Source organism: Osmerus eperlanus, chromosome 10 (assembly GCF_963692335.1).
Source record: "Osmerus eperlanus chromosome 10, fOsmEpe2.1, whole genome shotgun sequence".
In the NCBI taxonomy this organism is placed as follows: domain Eukaryota; kingdom Metazoa; phylum Chordata; class Actinopteri; order Osmeriformes; family Osmeridae; genus Osmerus; species Osmerus eperlanus.
In genome coordinates, this window is record NC_085027.1 from 9729529 (window position 1) to 9743770 (window position 14242).

General features: G+C 40.5%; 1 protein-coding gene across 2 annotated transcripts; it reads right to left on the minus strand.

Annotated features, from left to right (window-relative positions):
* On the minus strand, window positions 1-13301 carry kcnq1.1 (potassium voltage-gated channel, KQT-like subfamily, member 1.1). Of its 2 annotated transcripts, XM_062471738.1 has the most exons (18): window positions 12672-13301; window positions 9330-9420; window positions 6426-6552; window positions 6224-6302; window positions 5702-5798; window positions 5163-5303; window positions 4507-4617; window positions 4187-4282; window positions 3948-4064; window positions 3423-3561; window positions 2965-2991; window positions 2537-2593; window positions 2125-2257; window positions 1305-1380; window positions 1037-1131; window positions 848-894; window positions 564-625; window positions 1-286 (listed from the first exon to the last, which is right to left on the minus strand). In XM_062471738.1, the coding sequence occupies exons 1-18, from the start codon at window positions 13043-13045 to the stop codon at window positions 26-28; spliced, it is 2130 nt and encodes a 709-aa protein (XP_062327722.1). In that variant the 5' UTR covers window positions 13046-13301; the 3' UTR covers window positions 1-25. The 2 variants fall into 2 exon arrangements, with proteins under 2 accessions (XP_062327722.1, XP_062327723.1); XM_062471739.1 differs by lacking the exon at window positions 2965-2991 and having other exon boundaries at window positions 12672-13300.
* Window positions 13302-14242: the final 941 nt, after the last annotated feature.

Sequence of the window (14242 nt, forward strand, 5' to 3'; positions counted from 1 at the left end):
CAGAGGTTTTTGGTATGAATACAGTTTAGCAACTCTCGTCCAGGTTGTGAGTGGAGTCGAGGGGCACGTTGAGGGTAGAGGCAGAGCAAGTGGAGAGCTGGTCATAGCTCGGCAGGCTGTCCTGGCTGGGTAAGTTGGCTCCTTGTGCTCCCCCATCAACATCCTGGGACCTTCTTCTCCTGCCCCCTCCCACCGGTCCTTCCCCTACCACCCCTAGATCCACCTGGCCAAACAGGCGGTTAAGGGACTCAGCTATGCGGTTCAGCGTCTTGTCCATGTGTGTGATCTGATGAGGTACAGAAGGAGAACATCAAATGCAATTTCTAGTTTGTCAGCCAATACAAATGCTGTGACTGCCTTATATTTTTTGTCTGTATAAATAAGTGTCCTGGCATTATTAAACAGCACTGTATACACACTGACTGTACTGTATATTTCGCGAGCTAGCATTTGTTTGCATATATCTCACAAAGAAATGGCCTCAAGAAGTTCAAATTTAGGTTACAATAGCACTATGGTCAGACACTGTTTAATGTGGGTTATTGTGTGAATTGTTGTAGTACCTTGTCCTCCATCCTGTTTAGTCTGAAGCCGATTGTATTGGTGCCTTTATCTTTGGCTCTCTCTTTTTATGATAAAAAAAGGAATATAAAGACAACTCAACAAAAATAAATACAAAAAAAATGTCCACTAATACTAACACTTACAGTTATGCATTAATGTTTTAGAAAGTTACAAACATCACATTTTCCTGTGTTTAACTATTTTCCCTTTTGAGACCACAGACTTACAAGAAAGTTAATCTATTGAATGACAGATTATATTTCAAATTCGGACAGTCCTCTACCTGAACTGGTCTGGAACAGGCTCAGCTTCCCAAGAGACTGGTCCAATCTAAGAGAAAGTCAAATCATTCTAGGATTTGAATGATACATTTTGAAACATGTATGCTTATCCGTAGGTTGTACCCATCCAATCATCCATCCCTTTATCCATAAAAAAACTCCCATAGTCACAATAGGACAGGGGAGGTCACCTTCTCTGCAGTTCCTTGATGCGCACCATGAGGTTGAGGTGTCCTTGGGAGTACTGTTCAATTACGTCTCGCACGTCGTAAGGTTTACGTGCTTGCTGAAAGAAAAAAAAAGAAATGCAGTAGCAAAGAAATGCTCTTTGTGCTATTTCACAATCATCATTTTCAAATAGTAAATTGGGTGGCAGAGGGTGAACAGTCTCCTCGACTGTTCACTCTCTGCAATATATAGGAATATTGCAATTAACCTAACCTTACTGATTTCACTTACCTGGAATCTCTTCTTAGCAACAAAGTAGCGCATTCTCTGGATCACACGAATAGCCCTCCTATGAGTGTCCTTCAACCTGCATGAAAAAGTTACATTAGTTAAAAGATGTTGCATAACACAACCAGTGTTTCTATTGTAACTTTTTTGTAAGCAATTGTGAAATAATAATAGAGTCTGTTTAAATAGTTGTAATGGCATAGTGTGACAGAAACACCCTGAAAGAGGATGCACCCGAAAACAGAGCGATGGATGAGATTGTTACTGCATTTCCCACAAGCTTCAATTCTTCTATTTAATACTCAACAGAACAAAGTGTAAAACACTTTTTTTATGTTTTTGTGAAAAAAGAAACGAAGCCCGGAGCTGTACAGACTGTGGTATAACAAATATTAGTGAGAATCTGTGGCCTGTCAGGCCTCATCACCCAGATGGAGAGTGAGCCAAAAGAGAGAGTCTGGACCTGGGGGAAGAGGTGAGGATGGGAGACTCGGGACAGGGTGAAATCCCCCCTATTAAAGGCAGCCATAGGGAACATGTGATAAGATATAGAGACAGATACAGAGAGAGAATTAGTAAAACTAGAAGGATGACATGGAAGGAAATGTGAGCTGTGTGTTAAGGTCAGACTTTGGGAAGATATTAAGAGAGAGATTTCTAAAAAGAGAAACTAAGGGAGGAAAGTAATTGTGTGAGAGATAGTTTGGTCAATGCATGTTCTGTAATGAAATTAAACTTGCAAACTACATAATAAAAAACGAAACCTAACATGTAGTCGGATACTTGTCAAGTGGCTTCCAGGCTGGGAGTATGGAAGACGTACTGTGATACATGTGTGACTGGGATTAGGTCACTCTCTCTCTCTCCCTCCAGCTCAAGGTCATCTGCAAAGCTACTGTTCCTCTGTAGGGGAGGTGGAGACTGCACCTCCAGAAAACCAGGACGGCTCTTTTTCACTGAAACACATTTACAGTATACAATACATAAGAGTGGATTGAATTATTTTGATTCTATACTCTTCCACTTATAGTTTACCAGGATCATTGTGACAATTAGTTTACTGGATATACTGTATACTGTTTATAAACTGAATGTACACAGTACATATATGTAATTTATCCGGACCAAACATTTTTCAAGAAAATCCTTGTGGTGATTTCTGGTCTCCACATGGGTAGTTAAACAAAGTCATGCACACACACGCGACTCAAAGACTGACTTGTAAGGCGAGTTACCTGGTAATGGTGAGCTGAACTGAATCGAGGACAGGGAGGGCCAGGACTGCTGGTGATCTGGGAGACACAGTAGAATGAGGCTTACAAATACTGAATCATGATGCAATCTTTCTTACATGGCAGCGAATGAGGCACAGATATACAAAGCATGCTGAATGACTGGTGACACCATGACTAATAAGAGTGTTAAAAGATTCCTATAATTTTTGTGGTGAATGACTCTTGATAAAAACTATGTTCAGTGGAACCCGAATACTTTACGTCTAAAGTAAGTGAAGTCTATGGTCAAGTGTCGCCTTGGATAGTGAGATGGTAACAGTGACGGTGATTGAACAAGAGAGACAGTGGCAGGCATAGATTGGATGAGGGGACAGTGAGAGTGATTGGACTAGAGGACGTGCAGGAAGTGGACACTAACAGCAGCTCACCACATCCTCCCAGATTATGGGCTCCAGCTAATCACAGGACAGACACAATACACAGTGGACGAGAGAAAACAAATCAAGTCAAAAGTATTTAATCATAGCAGATCAGAAAGAAAAGGAATTATGCTTTTTTAAATATTTGATGGCAACAAGCTGAATACCGGTAAATTTAAACAAAAAGGTGACGTTCCATATTTCCAGAAATATTCTGGAAAAACCTCAATCTAGAGCAGGATGTTTTTGGTCACATGAAATCCTGAACAGAACATTGATCTTGTGTGCTCATCATTATGTGCTTATCAACCACCAATTAAATCGTCTTACATATGCACCAATAGGCCTGGTATCGGGACCAAAGGTAATGTCAGTTAGCAATTCCATTAATACTCTGTCTGAGCACACAATGCTTTAGACGTCACACACACACCGACACACACTCTGCACACTGAACATCACTCTACCCGTGCACACAGTGCTGTAGATATCAGAGCTCAGGTCCTTGTTGCTGTCAAACACAGAGTCAAATGTGATGCTGGGGACAGTGGGTGAACCAGGGCCGTAGTCCTTCTCACTGCTCCTCAGCTTCCTCCTCATCTTCGCCTGGTCACAGTACAGGAGCACTTGAATCAAAGGACTTCACCCATTTTGATCCAAGCTACATTTGGTACATGGCTCATAAATGTATGAACCCCAAAAATTACTGTCTGTAACATTGTAACACTAGAACAGTGTAAAATATCTGTAACTATGATGTATTTATGTTGTTTATCCTTACATCAGTAAACACTATCTGTCAGTGGGTATCATGAAACTGTATTCTATGTGATAAATATTGGACTTCCAAAGCTAAATATTAATAAAAATTAATATGTATTTTAGAACATATTTTTCTCCGATCTGACCGTTTATGTTCCAAACCCGAAAAAGGAACTCAGTGTTCCAAAAAGGAACTCAGTAGTAAGTACATAAAACGTGTGAGTACTGACGGTTTTCTTGGGCTTGGGGCTGGACACTGAGGAGCTTTGAAGTGTGAATCTCCTCTTCACAAACATCTTGAAGGTCGCTGAGTCAGGGTTCTCTACAGCGAAGCATCTCCAGCATGTCTGGGACCAACAGAGTCAATGTTGTGGAATGGTCAGAGAGCATTTGGGTTAAGGTGAGGGTTCAACAAAAATGCCCTTTTGATTTATTGTGTGATGGGGTCCTTCTATTGTGTCAGTGTTACCTGAATAAGACAGGCAGCAGCAGGGATCTGTCTATTGAAATGCTTCTGTCTTTGTTTCTGCTGCACCTTCAGGGCAAAGCCAGAACCCAGTATGCCCTGTAAAACACAAATGTTTTTTTGATATGCAAATAAGCATATACATAAATGCAAATTCAATGAATATGTAAATTACAGTATTGTTTCTCAAACCAAGTACCACCTTTGATTGAACAAACCCTCAAAGCACCACCTACAAGTTGCCATTTCACAAAAGCATCATAATTACCAAAGACCACTAGTTTGACTGTTTAAAGAATTCCACTAAAAATGATAGTACATACAGCAGGTAAGGCAAAAAAGGATATGGCAAACACTGAGAAGCAGGATGCTATGGTCTTGCCAATCCAGGTTTGAGGCACTTTGTCGCCATAGCCTATTGTGGTGACCGTCACCTAGATGGACAGCACACAATACAGTATGTAAGGTACATCTTGAAACACACATAGTTTACACATAAACCCATGGCAGAGATATACAAACCATTGGCATTGTAGTAGTGATCATTGAATTGCATACAGAATTGATTTAACAAGAAACAGTCTGGTACAGACTCCACCTCATCACATGTTATCTTGTTTCTCACATTGCCATGAAATAGGGCAACATGGGGGGCAAAAAGTCAAGGATGGGTTTCCTGTCATATGAGGAGGCCATCAAGACAGGTAAAAGCATGGGTTAGCTAAAATCCATACCCACATAGCTAACTACTAGTCTGGCTTTCAGAAACATTAGCTCGCTAGCTGCCCACATGACTGACGGGTTGTATAGCCAGCTAACTTTAGTTGTGGCTGACTGACATGGTTATTCAGCTTGTTGTTATTAATTAGAAATAAGGAAATGCACAAGAAAAAACACCTTCTGTCTCTACTACGGGCACAGCACAAGTACGGTACATTTAAACACAAACACATGCATGCGCACATGTAGAGCTACTTACCACCCCCCACCACAGAGCATCAGCGTAGCTCCCAAACTCTGTGACACCATTGCTGTCAACAGCATCCTTTTCTGCCAGGTATACAAAGTAAGAAGAGAAGATCAGGCCCAAGAAGCCTATATACAAGGTGGTGATCAGCTCCTGAAAATACACACACACACCCAGACAAAAATGACAAAACAACAAATGTTCACATTTCTCAACAGAGTATAGAGCAACAGGTTCTGTTGAGGAATGACCAGATTGACCCTACGATTATACTTCTGTTTATTTTATGTTTTTAAAAGGTTTAAGATAGATGAGCACTGGACATACTGTGATCATAACTCGTTTTTGATGCCTTACATAAGTATAATGATAAGAAAAACCTTAAGAATGTTTGATTAGAATGGTGTGGCGTAGGTAAAACTGTGTAAGCTGTTGTTATTAGTAAGAAAGAACAGTAATTGAGGATATGATCTCAGAAACACATCCTTCCATGGCCGAAAGGCAAGGCCCTTCAGGTGAATGCTGTTGTACAGTGGGAGTGGGTGTTCTACCTGACGATGAATGAAGACCACGGAGCCCAGCAAGCGCCACGTTCCCCCCTGGCGGTCCACATGGAGCATCCGTAAGATCTGCAGGAAGCGGATGCCCCTGGACAAACACACTCTCTCAGTATGACACACGCACAACCACACATTTCTACTCATGTAGTAACAGTATGAAGTCATGGGCATACTGTCAATTTACCAAGCTTGTATCATCCCAGGAATCCCTCATCATACCCTAGGCATACAGGATATCCCTGTGGACATACTGTGTATGCCTGTTCAACGTGTAGACTACACCATTAAACACAGAGACAATGCTAAACTGTTATGTTGTGTACAGGCATATGAATGTACACACAGACACACACACACATACACTTACACACTAAGAATAGCTATTGATTATCTATCAGTCAACTAAATTGTTACTTCTTTTCAGGGATAAGTAACAGACACGTTCTGGAGTAGCAGACACGCTCTGGATAAGAGTGTCTGCTAAATGACTAAATGTAAATGTAAGAGCCTCACCTAACTGCAGATGTCGCAAAAACCTGACCCTTGGAACCCACTGCCAGCACAATGATAGAGGCAGCAACTACAATGAGGTCTAAATAGAGACAAAGAGGGGGCAGTTGTGAGAACAGCAACAAAAAACTGTAATTTTCAAAACATTTGTGAAATACAAGCAATGCTTCTATAAATGTGTGTGTGCGGGTGTGTGTGTGCTCACCAATGATGGAAATCGGTTTCCTGGCAAAGCGCAGCCTGCCCAAGATCCCCACATATTTACTGCGGCATCCTGCTGACCAGAGGCGTATTACATACTCTGTACCAAAAAACACTACCAGCACAATCTCCTGTGACAGGGAAAAGGGATAGAAAAGGGCAAGAAAGAGGGAGGATTTGAGTATGTGTGTGGGAGAGAAAGGAAGACACAGAGAGCATGTGTGTGAGTAAGAGGGAGAGTGAAAGAGAGAGATGAGATTTAAATCACAGACTATCAAACAGGGTATTAGAAGAGTACCGAACACCTAACAATAAATGACAGTAAAGCCAGAAAGTCTGTTAGTACGGTATTTAATTTAAGTTCCTAGGTTGAAATCGTATACAAAACGGTCCCCAAATCAATAAAACAAATGTTTATTTTCAAGGATTCTTTACTTTCTCAAAACTCACAGTAAATTGCTCAATAAATCCTAATTCATTAGAAGCTAATGAAATTACAAACCAACTCACTAACTCATTTTGCTGCATGATGGATTACTACAGTACATATGGATTACTATATAATAAGACAAACAAATATATGTAATATCAAAAGCACAAAAAAGGTGTGTCATAAATTTCAGTACCACATGATTTCCCATGGTAGTTTGTTTACCGTAATCTACTATTTCCCTTGAGCCCAATGAAGTGAAAGTACATTTCATGTACTTTCATTACACTCATGACTCTGATGCATGTACTGACTAATGAATGGCAGTAAGATAGAGAACAAGTGCTCTAAAATCTGTTACTTATCCCTGAAAAGAAGTAACAATTTAGTTGACTGATAGATAATCAATAGCTATTTCAACTGGCTTTTAACGGTGACAGATTGATGAGATCTAATTAGCAGTGGTGCTTATTGGGAGTGGCAATGTGAAGAGTCAGATCGATGAGTCATGCAGCAGAAGGCTAATTCCAGTTCCTCAGAGTTAAGTCTGTTTATGGACTACATTTTAATCACCAAATGTAATCTCTCTGACAAACAAAACAAATGAAATAAACGACAAAAGGGAGGAAAAACATATACTGTATAGAATATGCTAAACAATACAGACACAAAATTACAGATGAAGGGGATATCGAGAATAGTAGTTGAGTCAGTTAGAAGTCAAACTAATTATAACCCAAAAGGAGCAACACGTGTAAGGAACTGTACGTCCCAGCACCAAATATGACAGCAAAACATCCTATCACAGGCAAGCACAGGGTCCTCCTTGTCAGCCTAGAGAAGAAGAGAGCAGACTTAAATGATTAACATTGCGTGCAATGTGATGCAAGATAGACAAAGAGGTCCTACTGTGGGGGAAGGTAGGTGGAGACGATAGGAGGCTTAGAGCAAAGGTCAAAGTTTACAAAGAGGGCCTATTCAAACAAAACTTCTAAAAGTTGTAAACAAAAACAAAACAGATTCCTCTACTGCGTGGGGATAGATACTGGATAGAATCATTTTTTTGTTGTTGAATTTTCAAGGGGAAAAAATGCAGCTTTTAAAAAGAAACCCCCAAAAACCTCACACACAGACACACTTATTTGCTCTGTGCTGTTCCTCTTGTTGAGACACAAAGGGGAACACCTGTCAGGGCACCACTTAATCCCAAACTCTGGGCATACAGAGAGGCCCTGATAGGCCCCTGCAAATCCCATCCCTCTAGGCGCAGATTAATATGTGATTCCAAGCATCAACGAAAAAATGCCTGCATAGTTTAATCCCATTATTCACTGGCCGAGTCACTCTTTGACCTCACATGTGCCCTTGTGCCGCCACACTCCAGACCCACCCTCCAGCCACCCTTAATCTTTCTTTTCTACTTTTTTACTTCTACCTTTAAGGATAGAGTCCCTCTATTCTCTTCTTTATCCCTACTCCTTTGACTGCAAAAAAGGCTGATCTGTGACCAAAGCATTGACATGGAGGATTTACTTAACTCAACAGCTGGTGCCTATGGGGTTAAATTGAGAATTTGTGGTTGGACAGGCTAGTATTTATAGATGGATTGAGGTTGGGATATGCAAATAAAACGTGGAGGAGTTTGTGGTGTTGGTGTTAATAAAATTACTACTAGCTAGGGTTGATTTTTATCTGAGCCTAAAATAAACTTCCTGCTCTTCTAAAACAGATGTGATGCAATACGCATAAAGTGTGAATAAATGAGAGAAAAAAATTTACACCAAAAAATTACGTGTACATGAAACCCAAATAAACTGCAGACCGTTACTTACCGTTAAAAATAACGCTATACTCACAGAACTGAAATTATTATGTAGTGCCATCAGTCAAAGTGAGGGCTAAGTTCATCTGTACAAAGTTATGATTCTAGAGTTGTTTTTGGTTATGAATGGAATTACATGGCTTAACATTGTTGTTGGTTTCCAACATATACTGTATATTAGTGAGGGAAATTGAGTTATGCATGGCCATCCAAAAGTGCAAAGTGTAAAATGGTGAACTATCTCCCCCTGCTGGAGAATGTGTCCATAATATAAGCTCAGACAATCAACAGTGGAAAATGCTTGAGTTTTGCTTCCCGTTAACTGACCTTCTACCTATCTCAAAAGGTACGTGTCATTGTGTGTCTTTTGGATCTTTGTTTTCCCTCTTAACTCAGTAAATATAATCTTTTATGTTATGGAGGGTTTGCCTTCTATCATAATGATGTACAGTATGTATTGTAGGAGCAAACATTTTTTTACTTCAACGCCATCTTGTGGCATGCTCAAAGGACATCTGTTGTATCAACTTCAAGTTTTGAGTTCCGCTGATAAAATGTTTAGAGAATGTATATTAGCCCATGTCGGTAGAGACCAGGCACATAAAGCATATGCTTTTCACAAGGATCAAACAATCCTCCATCTTAAATATACTCACCACGAAGAAGAGAGTTTCGTGGGCCAAGGCCTGGTATTGGTCTATGGTGGATAGAACACTTAGTATTAGACAGGCCAGGACTATGAGGAACCTGCAGAATGAGAAGAACACCAACATATATTTAAATCTACAATCCCTATAGTCACTGACATAGACTATTATAGTCAGAACAGATAGTGAGAATAGACTGTACAGTCTACATCAAATAATATAAATGTTCCACTAAAGATTATTTAAACTTTCAGTGATAATCAGTTGGGACATCAAAACAACTATTTATATTCAAAGATGATGCTTGACCACTGGTTGTGTACTGTATTTAAAATAGTAGTACAGTTTTGAATATCAATATACAGTGAACACACACAATTGCACATATACAGTACAAGAATGGGTCCACAAGCTATACATACAGTACCCACACGCTAGCAAAAGTAACCAGCTGGTTTGACTGACCTCCACGCACAATCAAGAGCGTGTTTGTTGGGGGGGGGTTGACATTGAGAAAGAACAAATGTGTCAGTATCTTCATTCCCTTACAAGGTCAAAGGCAACGTTTCCGACTGCACCAACAATAAGAGCGCTGTAGTCCCTCGAACAGCTTAAGATAAAGTAATATTCTTTTACAGAGATAAGGTTGCACTCTACTGCATTGCTAACCAGACACAGCCTACCTATGACATAAACATTTATATCTGTCCTCCCCTTTACAGTTTGTCAGACTTACTTACTGTATGGAAACCCTTTCAGATGGTTATTCACCAGATTAGTCAAAAGTCTACATACTGCATTGAAGCACACAGGATGGAACCTTAAAAGTTTTTTTCTGTATTTTGGGGCCCAAGTGTATTTGTCTCATTGTATTTCTCTTATAAATGTATCAAATAAATACAATATCGATTCATTTTGGTTTTGACCCCAAGTAGAAAGTAGATCCTTGGATTAGCAATTCTCTGTATATCACAACAATACTTATTGCTATTTATGTTACAAAACCATACTTTTGTCCAAAAGGGAAGGGTTTCAGTCTACGGTCAGTGTTTGTTCCATGAAAGCTCTTCATACTTCTAACCCTAACCCAACATACCACTTTCGTAAATCAAATCTCCAATTTTTATAAGAAAAGGGGTGAAGGCCCATGTATAATAAAAATGCCAACTGGTGCTAGGTAATAGGGCCCTTAACATAAATAAAAAAGCAATAACTGTAGTATCTAATGCACACTGAAAAATGCAATATTAAATATGAAAACAACTGACAGCATAACTGCAAATCTGTTTACCATAGCAGTTACAGATCATTTAGTTTTTGTCATTATTTAGTATGGGAAACAACTGCTTTCCCTTGTGGGGCATATCCATAATGTAACTAGCTTTACAGGCAACTATGTGGTTGGCACACAATATGAGGGGAGCTTTAGTTTTTTAGTTACTTCATTGATTCTGATACATAGTTCCTATAGTAGTAGTCATAACCTTTGTAGCTATTACAGTAATAGCATGTCATATATAAAAGTGCAGTGTATCTGAAATAAAATAAAGAAAAGGGATGTCACTCTTCATGTAAGTTTTATACTAAATGTGAAGAACTTGTGCATGGTGCCAATTTGTAGAGAGGGGCATTGAGAGGGCACATTTTCAGGATTTCCACTGTGGTCATACGCACGCACACACTCACACACTGATAAGGGCCTTTGGTCTCTGAAGCTAACTCTAGGTCAATGATAAGGCTTGGCTCAGACTTGATTCCCCACGCTGGTCTCTCGCCTGCACACACTAACACAAGGAATGCAACAACTCACTGGGCAGAAAACACATTACTAACCACATCTGACAACTTATTATGGATGTTGGTGAGAGCTGGGACAAATTGCATACAAAATATTACACCTTATTTATAATATAAAGCTATTATACAGGACTTAACTGATATCAAAAACATTGCCTCCATATAACACAGTGGTTCCCAACCCTGGTCCTCAGGGCACCCCTGTCCTGCATAGATGTTTCCCTGCTCCAACACACCTGATTCAAGATGAATGGTCATAAGCAGGCTTCTGCAGAGCTGGATAACAACCCATTCATTTGAATTAGGTGTGTTGGAGCAGGGAAACATCTAAAACATGTAGGACAGGGGTGCCCAGAGAACCAGGGTTGGGAACCACTGATATAACATATACTGTAATGTATGTAAGAGGGAGTCAGGTGGCTGAGCGGTGAGGGAATCGGGCTAGTAATCCGAAGGTTGCCAGTTCGATTCCCGGTCATGCCAACTGACGTTGTGTCCTTGGGCAAGGCACTTCACCCTACTTGCCTCGGGGGAATGTCCCTGTACTTACTGTAAGTCGCTCTGGATAAGAGCATCTGCTAAATGACTAAATGTAAATGTAAATGTAAGATAACATGCCTTCACAGTGGTCATAATGATCACAGGCATTTGAACACCAGACCCAACCCCAGGACATCTTCTCCCACACTCCCATGGCAATCTGGAGGTCATAGGGTAGCAGAGCCAGACAAGGACTAGGCCTACTCCTCTGAAAGCAGCCTGGCAGCCAACTTTAGCTGGCCACTATCAGTTCCAGTGATAGCACACAGTACTACACATGGAAGAGGGTGGGATGAGAGAGGTCCTCATTCTGCACATTCCTGAGCCACAGACAAGAAGGCCCTATCCTTTCACACTCATACAGTTGATTTTGAGTAACAGTGCTCATATACCAATATATGAAGATCAGTTTGGATCTAATATCAACAATCATCTATCAACAATATCTTGTTCTTGATATACCTAATATCGTGTCAGGAACTAATATTCTGCCAGCTCAAAGCAAAGCAAAACCTACTGTAAACTGTGGAAAAGGTGGGCTGCGCATCCATTTGATACAATATTTTGATTAATCCAAAGTAAAGCAAACAAGCAACTGATACATAAATAAATTAAATCAGCTTTGTTTGTTACCCTATAGTCATAAGACTCCTCGAAACTACTGATTTGAGAACAAATACGGTTTATGCTAAAATATTTGCATATATTAAACTGTGAAATAACTTTCTCTATATCAGTCTCGAACCACGCACTACAAACAAATGGTATTCACCATTTTATTCAAAAGGTAATTGAGAACAGATTAATAAAAGTTTCCATATGTACCTTTCATTGTTGTGGGGAATTGCTAAATACAACCTATACAGTTTAAGAGATGGCCTAAATTACAAACGAGTAGACTAGCTTACTTGGCCTTAAGGTGGTGTGAAACAGATAGCCTCATGCTCATCAAATTAAGCAATTAACAATGAACAGAAATAACACTAGTAGACTAAGGCTATCGAAAACACTCACACTGTGAAGTGATATACAAAGCATTTCCACCCCGACGGTCGTTCCAGAAAGTTATACACGCGTCCTTGAAGGTATGTGCGGGTGATGACGGGACGGGTTGCGCTATACACAGACATCCGGTGGGTGAGATTCAACTCAGGAAAGTGAGATTGTTGCGGGTGAGAGTCCGTTGTGTGGACGGTGATGCCATCAGTTTGTGTATTATCCTCGGACATTTGGTCTCTTGCTAAAAGATTTCTATTGCAAATGACCCGCCCAGGCTCAAAAGAGATGCCGGTCGCAGCGTCTGTCATCTCTAACTCCGACTGTTTCTTTCCATGTAGTGCCGCGGAAGACCTCCGTGCGTTCCATTTGGTTTGTGTCTTAGATGCCATTCCGTATTATCACTGTTGTCACTGTTTCCAATCAATGTAGGAGGCACGCAATCGTATTCCAAACTGCTGCACTTGATGCAGACGTCAAGAATTGCGCTAAATCCCATTTACACTGTTCCTCTACTGAATGCCCTTAGTACAGATTCGGAAAGTAGTAGCAAGTATCTCCACCTGTTGCAGAACTTGTCTATTTGGCTAGAACTTTAGAGGACAGGATAAAAACAGCTTCTTTGGCTATGTACCAACCCCCCCCCCCTCTCTCTCTCTCTCTCTCTCTCTCTTTCTCTCTCTCTCTCTCTCTCTCTCTCTCTCTCTCTCTCTCTCTCTCTCTCTCTCTCTCTCTCTCTCTCTCTCTCTCACTCACTCACTCACTCACTCATATCACACACATATGCACCATAGGCAGCAGCACAAACACTGACATTTTGTCCATTACGTAATAGACATAGGCCTAGTCTAAAAACATTTACTTTCGGAATCCTTTGAATCTCATATACAATTTGTTATCTGGTGGCCAAATAAACATAGGGGAGGGGGATTACAGCAGTCTAATAAGAAGGCTGAGCGCTGCTGTGAATGTTTCATTGTGGAGCTCTCTAATGACATTGACAAAAAGGGTTGTTATAACTGGACCCATGACGTGCAGCTAGAAATTGAACAATGCTCAAGTGATGACAGATTCTGTTGTCAGATGGCCATTAGCCTACCTGCGGGGCTATGCTTGTGGTTCAGCTATGTCAGTCACTTCAGGTGAGTTCCCGTCAGTAGACTCAGAAGGAATACTATTGTTGAAGGTCTACCATTCTAACACAACTGGTGTCCCATTGCCTACTTGTGAAAATACGATGTCCCACATCAAGTAGGCTAGCCTACTTTTAGACATAGCCTTCAGTGTTTTAGGTCTATGCAACACTAACACACTATTTACAGTAATGTATTTTCTTCACAGTTGGTTTTATCATAGGCTAAATATTATAGAAAATCCCTGCTGGCTACCCCTGGTTCCTCAGAGTCTATTGATAAAGGCAGATGGTGTGGAGGACCAACCCGTTGAACCAAAAATGAAAATGGGTGGATCACCACTCAAATAGTCTAGCCTAGTGTTTGCAATTGTATAACACCACTGAGCATGCAGTGGGCTACAGGTTGTAGGCTTGACCAAACGTCTTGATGTTTGGGTCTCCATAACATGCCCAT